General features: G+C 45.3%; 1 protein-coding gene across 4 annotated transcripts; it reads left to right on the top strand.

Moving 5' to 3' along the window:
• The first annotated feature begins 17 nt into the window (after positions 1 to 17).
• Positions 18 to 19391, top strand: ELMO2 (engulfment and cell motility 2). 4 transcript variants are annotated; one of them, XM_066199309.1, is made up of 22 exons: positions 18 to 256; positions 4368 to 4493; positions 4628 to 4668; positions 5169 to 5241; positions 5578 to 5628; positions 6589 to 6770; positions 7453 to 7552; positions 7741 to 7892; positions 10518 to 10596; positions 11207 to 11242; positions 13934 to 13984; positions 14305 to 14427; positions 15059 to 15193; positions 15625 to 15729; positions 15809 to 15917; positions 16536 to 16672; positions 16990 to 17153; positions 17236 to 17348; positions 17645 to 17752; positions 18082 to 18168; positions 18478 to 18551; positions 19069 to 19391. In XM_066199309.1, the coding sequence occupies exons 2-22, from the start codon at positions 4416 to 4418 to the stop codon at positions 19267 to 19269; spliced, it is 2199 nt and encodes a 732-aa protein (XP_066055406.1). In that variant the 5' UTR covers positions 18 to 256; positions 4368 to 4415; the 3' UTR covers positions 19270 to 19391. The 4 variants fall into 4 exon arrangements, with proteins under 4 accessions (XP_066055406.1, XP_066055404.1, XP_066055405.1 ...); XM_066199307.1 differs by having other exon boundaries at positions 21 to 256; positions 18082 to 18164; positions 18474 to 18551; XM_066199308.1 differs by having other exon boundaries at positions 21 to 287; positions 18082 to 18164; positions 18474 to 18551.
• The last annotated feature ends 80 nt before the right edge of the window (positions 19392 to 19471 follow it).

The raw sequence follows: 19471 nt of genomic DNA, 5'->3' as shown, positions 1-19471 counted from the left end.
GGGCGGGGCGGGCCGGGGGCGGGCGCTGCGCTGAGCTCCGCGGCCCCGCGATCGCTGTCGGGGCGGAGGGAGCCGAGCGCGGCCGCGGTGCCCCGCGCCAGCCCGAGCGGCCGCCCTGCATGAGCTCCTGCACAGCCGGCCCCCGGCGCTCGCAGCCGCTCCCGGAGGCGGGGCACCGTGGGCACGGGGAGCTGACGTGAGCCCCGCCCGCGGCGGCCCCGGAGGCGAGGAGGGGCGCAGGGACGAGGGACGCTCGGTTAGCGGCATTGACTCGGCTGCCGAGGGGGGTGCGCTGGGGCGACGGGGCCGGCGGGTCGGGTCTCCATGGTCCCCGCGGTCTCCATGGCAGCGCGGCGGGCGCATGACGCGCCCAGGGGCGGTGCCAGCGCCGGCAGCGCCTCGGCGGGGCCGCGGTGGGGCCGGGGGAGCGCGGGCAGCGGGCGAGAGCGTGGGTAGGGATAGGGATAGGGACAGGGACAGGGACAGGGACAGGGATAGGGATAAGGAGAGGGAGAGGGAGCGTAGCAGTCGGCGGAGCGCCCCGGGGTGTGCTGCCCCCCCCGGGCGCGCTGCGGTGCCGCGCCCACCGCCCTCCCTGCCGGCGGCCCAGGCTCCAGCCCGGCTCCTCCGCCCGCCCCCGGCCCGGCCCGGCCCGGCCCGGCTCCCGCTGTGCCGCGCTCCCGGCGCCGCCCCCGCTGCCCCCCGAGGGGCCGCGCCCGCGCCGAGCCGCCGCCGAGAGCGGCGAGGCCGGTGCTCCCTCGGGCGCCGAGGAACGGCGCGGACAGTGCTGGGCAGGAAAATTGTTTCGTGCCTTTAACGGGGTTTTGGGCCAAGCTTCAGGGGTTGCCGCCTGGCTGGCGGCTCTGAAGTCATTTGACTGATGAAAAATAATAAAGCAGTTCTCTTTTTGCTTGTTGCTATCAGTTTCTGTCTTTGCCGAGAGGTGGTCCCTGCCGTGCCGTGTTGAAATGTGCATGACCAGGGCCCATAGGCGTGGTGCTTTACAGCCAAAGTGCAGCCATGGAAGGCCTTTGGAGGAATGTAGGGTTCTAGAGGCAGGGAATCTGAGCCGTTTGGTTCTCTGGTTTATCTAGAAAGGGTTGTTTCTCATTGTTTGGTGTGTGAGGTAACATAGAAAAACTGCATAGCCAACTGACGGGTTGGACTCTGCTATCTCATACCCTTTCATGCTGCTTGGCCAGGGAATGTGTATTCTCTGCCCACCTGTCCCATTAGTCCTTCTGCCAACGTCACTTCCAACTTTAGCTTGGCTATTTGGTACCATCTGGGGACTTGCTGAGCGCTGCCGAGGGTGTTTTGTTGTTTCTACAGGTTTCAGAAGCTGCAGCTATACGCTTGTTGACTGAGGGATTCTACCAGGCAGCTTTTCTTTTTCAGGGAATGTTCTTTCATCCTCCTCATTTTCATTCTGTGTGCAGCACACTTTGTTCTCTATCTGTAATGAAAAGAAGATTGATTTTGTGAATAGGGAAATTCTGCTTAAAATACTCTAGTTGTTTTAGCTTGCTGCTTCTCAGAAGTCTTTTGAATAGTATGTTTTTAGTGGCTCTGCTAATTTTGCCTTGCCCTGGAGCTACCCTTGCACTACTACTTTATATGACAGATCTCACTCTGCAGAAGCAGACTGAATTAATTTTTGGTGGATTCTAACTTGGCTTCTGTCTCTCTGTACAAACTGTGAGACATTGTTTACATGCTGTTGAGAAGAATGTGCTGTGAGAGCATGCCCATAAGTGACTGATAAACACAATTACGCAACATCACGGCCTGTACTTCTTCATAAGAGCTTCTCAACAATTTTATCAGCTCTGTCGCTTGCACTGCAAAATATCCATTGTAAAACCAAACATCTTGACACCTCTCTTGTCTGCAGATGCGCAGTGAAATCTTTTCAAAGCATACTTTTGGCAGACAACCATGTCAAGAGCCTGACCTGAAGTACCCTTTGTATTCATAGTCCTGTCTTCCTTGTGCTCTTCTGGAAAGCTGCTTCTGCTGAACCATCAAGCTTTGTTAGTCCTTCAAAGCATTGTTTGACCAAGACTGTTCTAAAAAGTTTCCTACCGTTTTTAAATTTTTAATGCCTGCTTCTCTGGGTTCTCCTTAGCCAAATCACTTTGGTGTTCGAATCTCTGCCTTGGTGGAGATATCTATGGTGTTTGTTCTGTGTTGCTGCTGTGCAAAAAGAAATACCTTGAAGATATTTTTCAGAGACTTGAAGCTCTGGTTCTTTCACTGTGTATTTGCTGTGCCTTGAACACTGATGGGAATAGGGAACATGGTTCCCAGACATGAGTGGGTGCTTATTTATGGGAGAAATTTGGGGCAGAAATAAGTGTTAAATATCATGGTGAGTTACTTTGAATTTGTATGCAGCTGAGAGGTTTTTTCTTTTGAGATATCGAGGTAGTACAATACAACTTGGTTGGTCCCTGGATTTGGTGGTGAGGATATCAGGGGAGCTGCGGGTAGAGTGTGTGACCTCTAGGTGCTGTGTGCCTCTGCAGTACTTTTTCGGGGATGTAACAGGACATTTATATGGTTATTAAGGATGTGATTTAATGGTGGAGTTGGCAGTGTGATGTTTATAGTTAGACTTCATGACGTAAAGGGTGTTTTCCAGCCTAAATGTTCTATGATTTCTGCAGGATTTCCCCTTAAATCAACATTTCTATTTCAATGGGCACTTCCCCTCTCTGAACGAGGCATGTTCTTTGAGTGGGAATAGACAAGTTAGGGATTTGTAAAGGCTTCTACCTCTAGTAATCTGGACATCTTTGTTTTGGCATATAAAGTGCTGTATTTCCTTGTACTTTTCAGTAGCAACTTGCCATTTGCAGTACAGATAAAAGACTATGACTGTGCTGCAAGAGGCTGAAGGGAGAAGTGGTAATTAGATGCTAATTACTCATGCACAGTTACTCATGGGTAAATTAGCTTGAAAAGTTGCAAATTCAGTTCTTAGTACTCAGGGACTAATCTTTGAGCCTTGTCTCTTCACTGTGTATTTGTTGTGTCTTGAGCATTGAGTAGATTTAGATGTTTTCTGGTTGTGACTTGGCTCACTGGTGGGAGAGGTAATTACCTTTCAGTTATTACAGGCTGGTTACTGGGGACATTGTGTGTGTGCACACAGGACTGACATTTCTCAGGCTTTCAGTTTAGGCCATCATAGCCTTTAATTGCTGAAGAACAGTGAGTGGAAATCACACACCACTTGGGAACTGCCTGTCTGTTTCTAGATTTTATACATGGAAACCTGTATACCCTCCAGGTCTGGGGGTGTCATACAAATTGGGCTCTTTGGGGATTACTGGTTGTGTACTGGTAATTGCCCTGATTTGGTGCCCTGAGTCTGCTGCTTTTCCAAGACCAGCTAATGTGTGCTGCTTCTCTGAAAGGTTGGAGATGTTATTTTGAACCTAACTTGATTGGCACTTTTCTGTATGAGATGTGTTTAGTCTTACAGTCACTTAATGAGTTTTAAGAAAAATACAAGCCACTCTTGGGATTGGTGCTCAAGCAGAAAGAGAAGGCCAGGAGTACTGACCTGTAGCCATCTCTGTGAATTGGGATAGGCTTTCCAGAATATCATGAAATTCTGAATCTGGCTTGTCAGATACTTCCCAGGTGGTGGGGGCTGGTTGGGTGGGCCAAGTCTGGCTGTCGTAGGACTGCAGGAGGTCACATAGTCCAGTTTTTTGAGCACAAACCACTGTGTCTGACAACTGACTGGGACCAAACCCTGAACACAAACTTATGCTCTGAAAGGCAGATAAAGGAGTGAAAGGTAGACTTCCAGAGCAAATGCTGAGTTACCTTATTTTCTGTGATGGATGCTCATGCTTTGGATTTATGATGTGACAGGAAGGGAATAGGACAAAGCTAGCTGCTGCTGCTTTGCCATAGAGCCTGTTTGCGTATCCTGAGTGGATCAAGTTATCTAAGAAATTTGGATGGGGCATGAGTAAACACCAGCCCCTGGGTGGAAGGCTACCTGTTCCTGCTCTTACCTACAGATAGCAGCTGAGCTTAGGGAGCTGCAGACTGAGCTGCCAGTACAGACAGCAGGTGCCAGATGGGGCTTTGCTGATCAGTGGCCCTTCCTTCTTGTGAGACCCCAACAAGCTCTCAGAAGTATTTCTCAGGGGATGAAGCTGGGCATGCAATTTCACAACATGCTCTTTGTGTGGGGCCTTGATCTCTGCTAATACTGGGTGTTTTGTCCCTTTCAGGCCCAGGAAACCATAAGGCTGAGCTTAGCTGTTTGGAAGCTTGGTGTTAGATCCAGTGTATCAGGTGAAATAGTTTTCAGAGAAGATGCTCACTGTCCTTTCTCTTAACAGGTGTGGAGGTGTATGCTGTTGTAAAGGCACCTGGAAGAGTCTGGAGCAATGCCACCACCTTCAGACATTGTGAAAGTGGCTGTTGAGTGGCCAGGTGCCAACGCCCAGCTGCTGGAAATAGATCAGGTGAGACCTGGTAACCAGATGGGGGAGGAAAGGCACCCCGGCATTGATACTGGAATGTGGGAAGCATAGAAATGGGCAGTATTCCTTTCTGGTTGAGAGGAACACGGCTACTGAGGACTCTCTTTCTGTTCTAGAAAAGGCCTCTTGCATCCATCATCAAGGAGGTCTGTGATGGGTGAGTAGTTCTCTGGGAATCCTTGTGGAGAAAGTCTGTCCTGCTGACAAATCTTGCTGGGTTACTGTGGAAGTCTGCTGCTTGTTAATGTGCTACTAGCACAGTCCATGCTGCCTGCTGCTGGTTTTGGCCATGGAATGGGCTGGGGTTTAAATTGTGAAGAAAAGGATCTCCTGGAAAATGGGGGCCTTCCATTTTTATTCCAGTTCTAAGTGTGTGCATTTGTATGCCCTAAGGTCACTTTCTCTGAGGACTGGCCCATCCTGCTATTCTTGAAGTGTAGGCCTGTTCAGGTGTTCCACAGAGCGGATTTAGAGTAGGCTGAAGTCCCACGTTGTCCTCAAGAGGAGTTTTCTCTCCTCTTTGGGAGAGCTAATTTCCCTTGCTGAAGCTTTGCTTGAAAGTTCTTTTGCAACTTCCTGGGATCAAACTCCATTTCCTAATTGACAGCCAGAAGAAAAAGGACAAAGACACTTAATGTATCCTCCTTCCTCTGCCAGGTGGTCGTTGCCAAACCCCGAGTACTACACGCTGCGTTATGCTGATGGTCCTCAGCTGTACATCACAGAGCAGGTCAGTGTGAGAGGCAGCAGTTTGCTGATATCCTGGGTGAGAGTCCAGAATGTGTTGGGCTACGGTCATGGAACGATACTGGTAATAATCCCTGAGGAGCAATATCTCTGCTCTCAGAGAGATTCAGGCTCAAACGGTGCCATCCAACAGAGAAGCTTTGCACTGCTCCCTTTGCATGCCTGTAGGTGTGGGGACTCAGGCACTCCAGTTCAGTCCCCTCAGAAGGGTTGTGTGGCATTAGAACCTCTTTACTGTGCATAGAGATGTGCAGTGTAGATACAGCTGGGTTCTTTCCTCCCTGATTTTTCCACAGTTTAACTTTGGGTTTTCTTTCAGACTCGCTGTGACATCAAGAATGGAACTATCCTACAGCTGGCAGTCTCCCCGGTAAATGCTTCCTCACCTCTCTCTTTCTCAGTAACTCTCCATGGGTGACAGGCTGTTTCTTACCACTTGACTTTTCTTTCTCCTTCTCCCCAGATTGCAGGGGGGTTACCTTTGTTGTGGGCCATTCCACACAGTGAGGCACACACTCTATTTTTTCCATCCTGGCTGTGGTGTGTGTCTTTCCTTTGGATGCTCTGCCCTTTTATAGGACTTCCTGTCAATAAATCCAGTCTACGGCTTTAATGCATCTCCTAGATGAGGATGCTGTGAAACACCTGTCAAATGCATTCTCAATATGAGTGCACTTAGCATGGTCAGTTAGAAAGCAACAGTTCCAGTAATTGAATGCAAAAAATAAAAATGGAGACAAATTTGATGAAGAAGAGGTTGTTCCTGCTGAATTCTTGCTATTGTGCCCTCAAAAGTCATATTTTTTCAGCTTTCTTTTTATTTGAGTTCTTAAACCTTTTCTGGTGCAAGTGTCTTGGCATAGAGCTGAGGTTGAGAAAAACTGGGAGAAGGTACTTGGGCCAAAGGCAATTAAGAGGATATCAGTGATCTGTGTGTGAGAAATCTTTCAGAATGTCTTGTAGATACACAAAATGAGATCATGCTCCTCTTTGAATCTATGAGACTTTCTTATCAATATTTTATTTCTTTAATGGTGTTGCTCCATATGTTGCTCCTCACCTCAGCGAGGAGAAAAGCAGGCATTTGCTCTACCATGCAAAATAGCATTTTACTCACCTCCTGCTTGGCTGTAGCTGTTGCTGAGAGAAGCCTTTTTTTAGTCTGCCTTATACTTGCTGACTGCAGCTACTGAATGTGACTTTGCTGGTATCTCTACTCTGGCTCTGCTCTCCCTGCCCACTCATGGGCTTCTGACAGAATGCTGATGCTGGCAGGACTCAGGCTGCAGGTGACTGGTCTGTAACTGGCACCATCCCTCTCTCCTGCCAGTCCAGGGCAGCTCGCCAGCTGATGGAGAGGATCCAGTCCCACAGCATGGAGGCCCGGCTGGATGCCATGAAGGAACTGGCCAAACTTTCAGCAGATGTCACCTTTGCCACAGAGTTCATCAACATGGAAGGGATTACAGTGCTGACACGGCTTGTGGAGAGTGGGACCAAGCTTCTATCCCAGTAAGTTTCCTTTATTCCAGGACTCTGGGGGAAGGCCTCAGATAAAGGGGCTAATTTTGCTTGCTGAAGTGGCATTAAGCAACTAACCTTATAGCAAATGTTGATCTGTGGAGACAAAGTCTTTCCAGCCATTTGCTAAACCTCACAAGGCAGGAGACAGTTATGAACTGTAATAGCATTTATAGCTCCTCTTATATATTAGCAACTACTAAGTTTTTGACATTTTTTGCAATCTTTCCTTCAGTCTCTTTTATCTGTCTTGTGGTTATGTATTAAATTTTCCACAATTCATGCTGTGCCTTCATTTTATTTTGATAGGTCCCAATATTTAGAGGACAATTAACTTCCCTAAGTTTTTGTTGGGTTTGTTTTTTTTTTTCTGATGTGAAAATGTGTTTGTTCCTTTGATTAGCAAAGTACTGATCCAGGTGGTTGTGAGTCTCTGGTGGCAGAACTAGGGACTTACTGCTGCTAATTTTAATTTGTGCTTGTAACCAGGAAAAATAAAATACCTTTCTACAAAACAGTAAAATTATCTGCATAAATGCATACACTTTATTGCTCCCCCAGGTGCCAGGCTGTGTTATTAGGAGATCGTGGTGACATTTTTCTCTCTCCAGCTTGAGCAGGCTTTTTTTTCTTGCCAGCAGATCTCTTGTAACTGAATTCTTCAATTTCTCAGTTATAGTGAGATGTTGGCTTTCACCCTGACTGCCTTCTTGGAGCTCATGGACCACGGTATTGTCTCCTGGGACATGGTCTCAATAACCTTCATCAAACAGGTGAGTTTGGGTGGAGGGGGCTGAGTGGATATTATTTCTCTTCATGCTTTAATGCATCTTCCAGAAGACTCTGAGAAGCTGAGTAGTGTCTGAGAGCACAGTGCAGCCCCCTTTCTGAGCCCTGTCTCACTCTGCACTGAAGTCTCCTGGGTGGGCAGCAGCTGACTTGCTGGTTGCTGTGGTTTCAGATTGCAGGGTACGTGAGTCAGCCCATGGTGGACGTGTCCATCCTGCAGCGCTCCCTGGCCATCCTGGAGAGCATGGTGCTCAACAGCCAGACTCTGTACCAGAAGATTGCAGAGGAGATCACTGTGGGGCAGCTCATTTCCCACCTGCAAGTGTGAGTGTCCGCCCAGCAATGATGTGGTTGATACCAATTTTGTGACTACTTGTTTATGTCAAAATACATCCTCTTACATTTGGAACACTTAAAGATCTTATTTTTTTTAAGTATTACCAGTATGAAAACTTACTTGAACTTTAGGATTTCTAATGATTTTTTTTAAAAGTGAGATCCTAGAAAAATACATTCTGTGTTCAGTGCTAGGACCAAACCTGCATTTCACTAGAGCAGCTTCCCAAAGGTTTTGCATTCAGCTGTCTGTCACTTTTACCCCTCTTTAAATTGACTCCACTAGAATCATCTAGCTCATCATCATCTGGGTTTTGTCGTGCATACTAAGGAAGAAAACAATTGCTTTTCTTGCTTGAAGGGATTAAAAATTCCCTTTATCTCCTTCCGCTCTTTCCGAACAAACTGGCAAATTAATATCTGTCTCTTAGGGCTGTTTGTCTAGGTCAGTTCTACTCTTCATTATAAAAAAGCAGCATGTAGTTTTTAGAGCTCTGAATTGGTTGGGTTTTTTCTCAAGCCTTTTAATCCTGGACGTGTGAAAAAGCACTGTTTGTGAATGTGATTGATACTCTTTAGTCAGTGAACAGTAGTTTAACCAGATTATAGTGCAAACAAAGTATTGCATCAATGTCACTGTGTGCTTGGAATGTTTATACGTTTGAATTTGCTTAACAAAAAAGCTGAACAAGTTCTCCTGAACACTCCAGCAGCTTTGTTCTGCAAAGAGTGTATGTTTTTTCAGCTTTATGAGTTCTGGTTTAGTCAAACACAGATTTGGTCCTAACATTGAACACACTTGTGCAGCTTTTTTAAGCAAATTATCTTTATTGCAAACACAAACTTGTGTGCTTAAGTGCTTCCAGAACACAAATGGTCACTTAATAAAGCATCCATGCAGGGAATATTGTGAAAAGGGAGATGGAGAGTGAGTCAGGATTTGCTGGTGGTTTTCTTGGCAAAGACCATCAGGAGGGAACAGTTCATAACAGAGGATATGTTCTGGAAGAACATGACCATGGAAACAAGTCCAGAGGAGATGAGTTAGAAGAGGAGAAACTAACCAAAAAATTTGTTCTGCTTTGTCAAAAAGCAAGCAGTGTGGTAAAAAGAGCAAGAAACCCTGGAAAAGAGAGCAAAAGTGAATGACAGACTTCAGAGACCTGTGCAGCTGGGAGGCCCAAGGAGAACCTGGATGGTGCATGGAGATTTGCATGTTTGAAGTACAGCAGATTGATTGAAATGAAAAAGATTTGGAAGAGAGCAATAGAAGAAAGAATATGCTTGTTATCCAGAGATATGTCAAAGTGAGGAAAATAAGTATTTAAGCTAAAAGAAGTATTGGCTTTAGATCTTTTATAAAAAGGTCTTTTATTTCTACATGTATAGTTAAAGAAATAAAAAAAATATATTCAGGCACACAAATCCATTTAGGTGATACACTGGGCTTCTGTTCATCAGAAGAGCTTGATGCAAGAGTGCACTGGGTCTGGCTGAGATGGAATTCACTTCCCCAGGGCAGCCCTCACAGTGCTGTGCTGTGCACTGAGAGCTGGAAAGGTGTTGATAACAAACCCAGTGTTTTGGCTGCTGCTGAGCAGTGCTCCAGCATCAGAACTGTCTCTCCAATGTTTCCTCTCCTCATCCACTACTCTTGGGCTGGGCAAGGTCTTGGGAGGGGCCATAGCCAGGGCAGCTGACCCAGGCTGACCACATGACATCTGCTCAGCAGCAAAAGCTAAGAGAAAGGAGGGATGAGGGTCATTTGCTGCTATGACATTTGTCTTCCAAAGCAAAAGTGCTGAAGCCCTGCTTCCCAGGAGGTGGTTGGACATCACGTGCTAATGGGAAGTAGAGAATAAATCTTTTTTTTTTTTTTTCCTTTGCTTCCATGCCCAGCCTTTGCTTATGCTTTATTAAGCTGCCTTTATATTGAGTTTTTCCCATCCTGTTTTGTCCCCTGCCTTGTCCTGCTGAGAAAGGGAGGGATAGAGTGGCTTGGCAGCCAAGGTGTACCCCCCAGGAAGAATTAGAGTATTGCAGGAAACAAACCTGCATTTGCTAGAATATCAGGATGAGAACAGAAGATTTTAATTGGCATTTAGAAGCTTCGTTTTGTGCTGTTTTGTACATGACAAGTATAACCACATGCTGTGTGTGACCTAGGAAGGGGCTAAGCACCCTTTACCTGAAGAAGTTCTTCAGCGAGCGTTATTTCCCCTTAGTTCCATTTGCTTTTGGTGGCTTCCATTGGCATAGGGGAGAAAAATAACTTGCTCCATACAAGTTTCAAGCTGTATCTGTGTAGCAGACTGTACCATAACCAGGTTTTACAGAGATAGTTTCAGCTTTGGAAACAAACTGGTGACGCTGGGCTGCAGTCTTCTCTGTCTCCTGGATAATGGACCTGTCAGTCAGAAACTTCTGTCAGGTTTTTGCAAGCCTTTTGGAGAGTTGGACATCATAAGCGTAGTTTGTATAAGTCCTGCTTGTCTGTTGAAAATGTAAGACAACACAGCTGTAAGCAGTGTTCTCATGGTGCAGGTAAAGCACCAAGCTTTAACACTCTGTACTGCCTGTTGCCTTACAAGCCTCCCTTTTTTGTTTCTGCAGCTCAAACCAAGAGATTCAGACATATGCCATTGCCTTGATCAATGCCCTCTTCCTGAAGGCACCTGAGGACAAGAGACAGGTTTGTTCTTGCCTTTTGACTTTAAACCTGAGTGATGGTTGCTGCCTGGCTGTTTATGCCTCAGAAATCATATTGTCTGGGCAAGGTAGACCTCAGACCTTGCCAAGAACTTAAGTGGCTGTTTCAGTATGGCAACAGAGGAGAAAAAGTACCACCCCATTAATATTGTGTCCTGGAGCACACATCTATATTTAGGACATCCACAGAAAGGATTCTGAAAGACCTTCAGAGACAGAAAGTAATCCTCCAGACAGGATGGGAAAGTTTTTTTTTTGTAAGTTAATTGTGTATGGGAGAGGTAGGCTGGGTAGACTCCTTGGGGCTGTATGTACTTAAAAACAAAACACCCCACCTTCCTCTCCCCCAAAAAGGGACCTTTCTTAAGTCATAGAAGGATATTCCTGCTGGCAAATGTGAGAAATGAAACACTGCCCTGCTCTGAGGAAACTCCCTAGACCTCAGCTACCTGCAAGACGTGCATATGTGTGTATTGTGTAGCTTTGCTGTGTTAAGCCTTTCTTCTCTAGTGCCCTGTTTGTGCCTTATTCCTGGACTCCAAGCTAAATCCTGTCTGCTTCTCTTTGTGCCTTTTTTTGCTTTCTGCCAGCAGGACAAGCTGCTTAACCCACTAGACCTGCCCATCACTGTAAGTAACTCAAGCCTGGGGGCTGGTCATGTAGGGGACTTGTAGGCATGTTAGCTTTTCTCTGTGCCTCCTTGTATCCCAGGGATGATGCCCACAGCCTCAGAGAGTGGATGAACCTAGGGAGAAGGGCGGGAGGACTCCTGGGGATGCACTCAGACTGGAGGGGAGAAGAATCAGTAGCAGGAGAAACCCTGAACTGTGCACACAAGGTCAAACAGATGGTCATAAAAGGAAACTGATACTGCAAGACTGACCAGGTGAACCAACTGTAAAACTGGAACAAGTCCTTTAGTAATCTGAATCTCCTTAAAGTTACTGCAGCATGAGTTTATACCCTAAATCTCACTTGTGTTAATGACAATTTCATATCTAGCTGCATCCTTCTAAAGATAGAGCTGTTTGTCTGTGAAGAGCAGTCACAAAACTTAATGCTGGCTAGACCATAAATTCTACCTAATTTGTGACTTCTCCCTCATGGTAATTGTAGTGTAAGAATGTTTTTCGCCTTGTGCTAACTCCAGGGAAATCACCATTCTTCTTAATAGGTTGATTTGGAACCTTCTGTATTGAGATACTGGTAGGTTTCTTGGTTTTCTGCATGGCATAGAGAATGTTCCACTTTTTTGAAGGATGCAGCGCCTTCAGAGTGGAAACTGCCATCTTAATAAATGTTACATAATTTCTAAAACTAATGGATATGCTTAATACATGAAAATAAGAAAAATCATACTCCTCTGTTGGTAAATCAGCAAAGATAGTAGACTTCACATGACTGACTTAACAAACAAAATTCCAAGGGATTTTTCAGTTTTTTTCCCCTCCTTTGAATACGATCCAAATGACCACAAAGGGCCATGAAGTTGACTAAGGGACTTGGAGTATCTTACATATGAATAGATCCTGAGAGATTTGGGATTGCTCAGCCTTAAGAAGAGAAGACTCAGGGTGGTCTTACGTGTTTAAATATCTAATGGAAGGGAATAAAAAAGAGGGAGCCTGATTCCTCTCAGTTGTGTCTACTGACAGGACAAGAGGCAGTGGGCACAGTTTAAAACCCAGGAAATTCCACATGAATATGTACACACCCACACAACATAAATTTGAGAGTGTTCAAACACTGGAACAGGTTACCCAGAGAGATTATGGAGTCTCCATCACTAGAGATATTAAAAACCTGACTGGACACAGTCCTGGGCAATGAGATTTGTCTGATGTTGCTTGAACCAGCAGAGTTGTACTAGGTGATCTCAAAACACCCTTTCAGCATAAATCATTCTGTGTTCCTATGACCATCAAGCAGCAAAGGGCCTTACTGGACTCAGCAGAGCATAGATCCCTTAGCAGTGGTTAGGCTGTGTGTGTGCTCATGCTTCTTTCTATGCTGTTTAGAACTGTTTGATTGTCTTTGTCCTTCCCACTTTTTATCTGCTTCAGTCACCTGTTAACTCCATTCCATGTACAAACTAATTCCTTCTGAGGAAGGATTCTTTGTGTCGCATGCGTGAGCAAATCCTAACAACAGAACCTTGTCCTATTCTCAGTCCTACATCTCACAAATAGTAGTAGAAAATAATGACTCAGAGGGCAGTGTGTTCTCTCTGAAAGCACCTCCTACTTCATCTAGATGCTCCTTAGATCCCTTCCACTCAAGCACTGGCTCACTTTGGTTGTAACATGAGCGCTGCTGAACTTGCAGCCATTACGGCTTGTCTGTCAGTCACTGTCTTGGTTCAGGAGGTTTTTGTCTGGATGAAAAAGTGATAATAGGGACTCTGAACAAGGGTAATGCACACATTTTACCAGACTTCTTACTCTGTCAGGAGGGATGTTGATATGAGAAGTTGGAAAGTCTTGGATTGCTCAGAATGTAGAGCTGATTGAGTGCAATTGTCTGAGACTCCACATCTGCTCCCAATGCAATTCTCAATCTGCACTGCACAGGAATGTGAAGAGATCTCAGACTGTCAGTTCTTTTGGACTTCTTCCAGATGATAAAATGCCCAACAGATTTTTCTTGCCCACAAGATTTTGCTTGTAACAGCAAACTCATGATACTCACCTTGACATTAGCACTTGTGCCATTCTCCTAGAAGGGGTAATGAGGTCACTGGTATGTTAGAATGTGCATCTTCACAATTTACAAGGAAAGCACAGATGAAGTTTTTGCAGATACTTGTGTAATTGTTGCTGGAACTGAGGGCATCTTTCACCTGCTGTGACTGTTTGTCATCATGACTTGATGTTTGGGAAACCCTTCTCATCTAGAGAAGGAAGCTGTGCAGTCAAGAGGGAAACAGGAAGCTTTCCTCTAAGCATGAAAATTATTAGCCTGTATTTTTGTAAATTGAAATGTTTCTTCAAATTGTCATCAAGCTGACTTCTAAACATCTCTTTAGGAACTGGACAAAAGAAATACGTTTCAGAGGGAGAGTTTTTGAGAGGGAGGAGACCTGAAACCTGCATCCCATAGCTCTTGTTATCTTGGGTGTTTACCTTGGTGTAAGAAGCTGTGAAATGCTAATTGGAGGAAGCTCTTGTTAGAGAGCAGATTTTTTCCTGGGCAACGCACAGTATGCTCCCTCCTGCCATATCTCCTAATTCATAGGCTTATTCCATTTTCTCCTTTCTGCACAGTGTGGGCTTTTTGTTTATATTTCACTCATGTTATTTCATCTTTAAATTCCACAACAGGAAATGGCTAATGCATTTGCCCAGAAGCACCTGAGGTCTATAATCCTAAATGTAAGTATGTCTGGAATGACAAAGTGCTTCCTAATGTCCTCTCAACTGAGGTTTCACTTGTGCATAGTGTCAATTCTGCTGCCCTGAGGGCACTTTCAGAAAAATGACTCATTCAAAGGTAAAACTTGTTCAAAAGGGAGTTACCAGGATGCTGCTTTCTGCTCTTACAGAGCATTATAATGATGCTTCTGGTGGAATATGGAGGTTAAACAACTGAATCTTCATATAGAGAGATGCACATGCAGTCTGACTTATGCCTAGGGCTAATACCTCAGCTTTTATTTGCATTCTCCTAATTTCTACCCTCCTTTATTTTGCAGCATGTGATCAGAGGAAACCGCCCCATTAAAACAGAAATGGCACATCAGCTCTACGTCCTGCAGGTCCTGACCTTTAATCTCCTGGAAGAGAGAATGATGACCAAGATGGATCCCAATGATCAGGTCACTATTAGAGCTGAGTAAGATCTGATAGAATAGGATGTACAAGGGGCCTTATTCCTGAGCTCCCTAGTGCTATAGAATTTGCAGTGGATTGCATAAAATTTCAAACTCACCCTTCACTTTGTAAACCTCGAGATTAGGGTATGCTCATGACCATCATACTGTATTCTGTGGAACTCTGAGATGTAAGTGGGCACTGAAAGTCAAATATTTCTTTCTTGACCAGTGTGATGCCAGCTGTCAAACTGGTTACTTTACCTCTGTGGAGAGCACATCAATTTATCCGTTTGCATGTAGTATAGGAGGAAAGCAGGGCATTTTGAAGGTGTCTGTTACTCAGTTGTATTGCAGTCTTTAAGGAGAAATGCCGTAGCATTACCTGAATGCCTAGAAATTGCCTGTAACTAAACTTGCAGTTAAAGAAAATGCAAACAAATATTTTGCATTACCCACTGTACTGAAACTTGCCATTTTGAAATGGATTGCCTCTTTGTGCATAGTGTTAATGACCTTTGGCATCTCTCTCTATTCATTGTGTGAGCTCTGAAGAGGGATGCAGGACTGTGCTGTATGTGAAAATACTGCTGTAGTGATTGATCACGTCACCATTTCCCTGCCTTCTGTCCTTCAGGCACAGAGAGACATCATATTTGAGCTGAGAAGAATTGCATTTGATGCAGAGTCTGACAGCAACACCGTCCCTGGCAGTGGAACAGAGAAACGCAAAGCCATGTACACCAAGGACTACAAGATGCTGGGATTCACTGTATGCATCTAGACTGTGAACCTTGGGAAGGCAATCTAAGCAATCTCCATAGGAGTTGTGGGGAAATAAGGAATATAAATAGCAGTTTCTTTTACCTTACTTCGATATCTGAGTTTGGAGATTCAGTTATACTCCTGGGGAAGATTGTTATGAACGTGCTGATGGATTACATGCAAGGGTTCATTAGGCATTCTCTGGAGGTATTTCCTTACCATATGCAGCTGTGCTATGAAGAACTTGGAATCAGCCTCTCCTCTAGAAAGTTCAGATAGCATTGTCAGCAGGTGTTCAGGGTTACCTCTTGGATAGATGTGAAGGAGTGCTTGATGGACATGTGGTTTAAAATTCATTCAGAAAAAATGAAAAATTGTTCTCTCAACAATTCCTTTGAGGTAATTTGTTTGGATTATTTCTACGCGTTCTTTTCACAGAATCACATCAATCCAGCCTTGGATTTTACACAGACTCCTCCTGGGATGCTAGCATTGGACAACATGCTTTACTTGGCCAAATTTCATCAGGACACCTATATCAGGGTATGTGAAGCTGCTGATTTTTACAGATACCAACACTTCAGCAGCCCTTCTTAGTGTGTGTGTCACCCTGTTCTTGCAGATTGTTCTGGAGAACAGCAGTCGAGAAGATAAACATGAGTGTCCCTTTGGGCGCAGTGCCATTGAGCTCACCAGGATGCTTTGTGAGATCCTGCAAGTTGGGGAACTCCGTAAGTACCATTTATTACCCAGCTTTACAGGCTGCTGGGCTGATGCTTCTTAATATTCACAGGCCTTTGTAGCTTCATCTCACCTCTGCCATGTAAGGACAGAGCAAGCTTGGAGTTAGCACTGTTGATGTCTGAGTGATAATACCACTATCAAAATAAAGTAAGAAATGTTGGTGTGTGCACTCTGTTTCTCCTGAAAAACTGATACAAGCAGAAAGCTTCAGCTTCCCAGAGCTTCAGGAGGGTGCTGTATAAGAAAAATAGTCTTGAAATCATAATGAACTTGGGAGAAATTTATTGGCTCTGACAGTTTCGAAACAGCATTCTGAGAAAATTAACCACTGCAAGAAATTTCACCAGAGGAAGGTGGGAAACACTGCAAGCAGTTATTTTGGGGGACCAGGATGAAAAGGGCATGAGTCACAGAGGTTTGCATGGCAAAGTGTGGGGAGAATTGCTGTTGTCAATAAACTGTCTGTGGGGTGACAAAGTATTGAACCTTGTCTTAATCCCTTGGAGTAAGTACTGTTGCTGACCATCAGTTGTAGTGGACTTTAGTAACTCCTAGTACCTTTTGTCCAGTATGCTCACATGCTTGTGCTTTGTTTCTTCCTGAAGCCAATGAAGGCCGGAATGACTATCACCCCATGTTTTTCACCCATGACCGTGCATTTGAGGAACTGTTTGCCATCTGTATCCAATTGTTGAACAAGACCTGGAAAGAAATGAGGGCAACAGCAGAAGATTTTAATAAGGTCAGGATGGGGAAGAGATATTTTTGTAAGATCTATTGCAGATCAGCACATGTTCACTCAGCCTGTACATTTGGTTAAAGAGTAGGGCACGAAGATGTGACAGGGCATTGGTATGTGTTGTACGGGAGGATGACAACTTCTATTTGGAATGCCTTGAAGTCCTTCTTGGTTCTTCTGGATCTTCGAAGTCACTAGTACAGCTGACACTCCTGGCTGTGCTTATCCCATGTCAGTTCCTTGCTGCCACTGAGCTGTGCCCTGATACTTTGCTGCCAACAAGAATGTGACTTGTTTTTCTTCCTGTCCCACCTCTTTAGGTTATGCAGGTTGTTAGGGAACAGATCACAAGGGCTCTCCCCTCTAAACCAAACTCCTTGGACCAGTTCAAGAGCAAACTGCGCAGCCTGAGCTATTCTGAGATTCTGCGGCTACGCCAGTCTGAGAGAATGAGCCAAGATGACTTTCAGTCTCCACCTATTGTGTACGTGCCTAACAAAAACAGTTGCCTTCTATCCTCGCCATTATCTCCATTTTCTGCTTACTCTTCCATATTTGATTGCCAGGGAGCTGAGAGAGAAAATCCAACCTGAGATCTTGGAGCTGATAAAGCAACAGCGCCTGAACAGGCTTTGTGAGGGAAGTAGCTTTAGAAAAATTGGAAATCGCAGAAGACAAGGTAAGGTGACAGTATCTACTGTATTTTTTCATTTGAAGAACTGTAGCAAGTAAGATCTAATTAATTAATCTGTCAGCAGGCATGTGGCCAGAAAGAAAAGCTGGTTACTTGGGCTGTCCGTATCAGCCAGTAGTTTGTACAGATGTGCATTTCTAAGAATACAGCCATCCCCTCATGAATAAGAAGCTGTGCTGAGGAACTGGGCAAGCAGGTGGATTGGGTGGAGAGGCTGTAACATAGCGGCCGTGAGACCTTACCTGACTTGCTCAACTTACTCTGCTTGGTGTGTGTTCCAGAAAGATTCTGGTATTGTCGCCTGGCTCTGAATCACAAGGTGCTACACTATGGAGATCTGGAAGATAATGCCCAGGGGGAAGTGACCTTTGAATCTTTACAAGAAAAAAGTAAGTCCTGATTACAGGCTGTGCACTCTTCTGTGCTCTGCTGTCTAGAGGCTGAATATAATCCTAGATAAAGATGAAAGACCCAAGGCTGAAGCTCTGATTAAGGGGATACCAACTTTTGGTCCTTGCCCAAATTCTTCAAATCTTGGAATTACTTGATAGTTCTTTTTTAAAAGCCAGTTGCAGGGATGTTTTACTGGTAATGTGTTTTGGAAAAGTGCACTAACGAGTTATAAAACCAAACAGTGTTCAGTTGCAAAGACAAAACAAAGTTCTGTCTTTTCCTGGTTAGGATTGCTTGTTTGGGAGTTTTACTTTTTCACTATTAGTTCCAGTTGCAGACATCAAAGCCATTGTCACCGGGAAGGACTGTCCACACATGAAGGAGAAAAGTGCACTGAAACAGAATAAGGCAAGTGCTCCCTTTTCGCTGTTATTAATATCCAATGCTGTAGCGTTTAAGACTGAAAGCGAGCAACAGGAGTGAATGATCTCCCCCACTGCAGGCTGTGTTGTGTACAAACCCCATCTCCTGTCTGGGCTCTTTCCTAGTGTTCCTTTGTGACTGCTGTAAGCATGATTGTGCTGTAGTCTCTTCAGAATTGCTCACAAAACCAATATGGGAAAGTGTACTGAGCTGCAGCAAGGCAGCTCTTGGGGTGGCAGACAGAAGGTGCTGTGCTTTGTTCAACTGGTGAGTGAAAGATTCTTTTCCATTTAGGAAGTGTTAGAATTGGCCTTCTCCATATTATACGATCCCGATGAGACGTTGAACTTCATTGCCCCTAATAAATATGAGGTAAGAAACGTAGTGGTTAAGCAACAGAGTGTATAGAAGTTAACTTCAGAGATTAAGAAGGATCAGTTGCTTCTCATTAGAGACTTGGGCAGGCTGTCTCTCACCAGGTTTATTCCTAGAATATGTTGGTGATGCTTAGAATGAACCATCTTTTTTTTTTTCCCTTAGTTTTTTAATTTAAAAAAGAAGAAAAAAATCCACACTAATTTCCCCTAGTCTGGACTGCTGCTTTTTTCCTCCTATGATGCCTAGAATAGGTTTCCTTTTTTCATTTCTTGTGCCACAGTAGAAACTCTTGTCCTTCTACTACAACCACGGGCTCACACTTTCCTCTAGGCTTGCAACTTCCGTTGGAAATCTCTGTGGGCACTGTTGTAGCGGGTGGGTTTTTTTCCCTACATATTGACTTCCTCCAGTGTTTCCTGTCTTGAAGTTCTCTAATTTTGCATGGACGGAAAGATTCAACAAAAGGTATCATTTATGCCTGGAGTCGTGAATGACCCCTTCTTTTCCACAGTACTGTATTTGGATTGATGGGCTTAATGCTCTCTTGGGGAAGGACATGTCCAGTGAGCTGACCAAGAGTGACCTGGACACGCTGCTGAGCATGGAAATGAAGCTGAGGCTCCTGGACTTGGAGAACATCCAGATCCCCGAAGCGCCGCCGCCGATCCCCAAGGAGCCGAGCAGCTACGACTTCGTGTACCACTACGGCTGAGGGGCCGCACCGAGCCCGCTGGGGCCGTGCGGCCGGGGCCGCCGCTTGTGCCGTGCCGGGGGCCCCGGCGCCGCCCGCCTTTTGTATCGGTTCCAATAATAACCAGTAGCGCTCCTCGCCGCCGCCGCCTCCGCCTCTTTCCGCCCTGCGCGGAGCGTCACCGCTGCGCGCCCGCCCCGCTCCGCCACCGTCGCTCGTTCCC

Source organism: Chamaea fasciata, unplaced genomic scaffold (assembly GCF_029207755.1).
Source record: "Chamaea fasciata isolate MVZ Bird 193981 ecotype frontalis unplaced genomic scaffold, bChaFas1.0.hap1 SCAF_17, whole genome shotgun sequence".
NCBI classification, from domain to species: domain Eukaryota; kingdom Metazoa; phylum Chordata; class Aves; order Passeriformes; family Sylviidae; genus Chamaea; species Chamaea fasciata.
The sequence above is the reverse complement of the archived record's forward strand: the minus strand, read 5'-3'. Positions and strand labels throughout refer to the sequence as shown.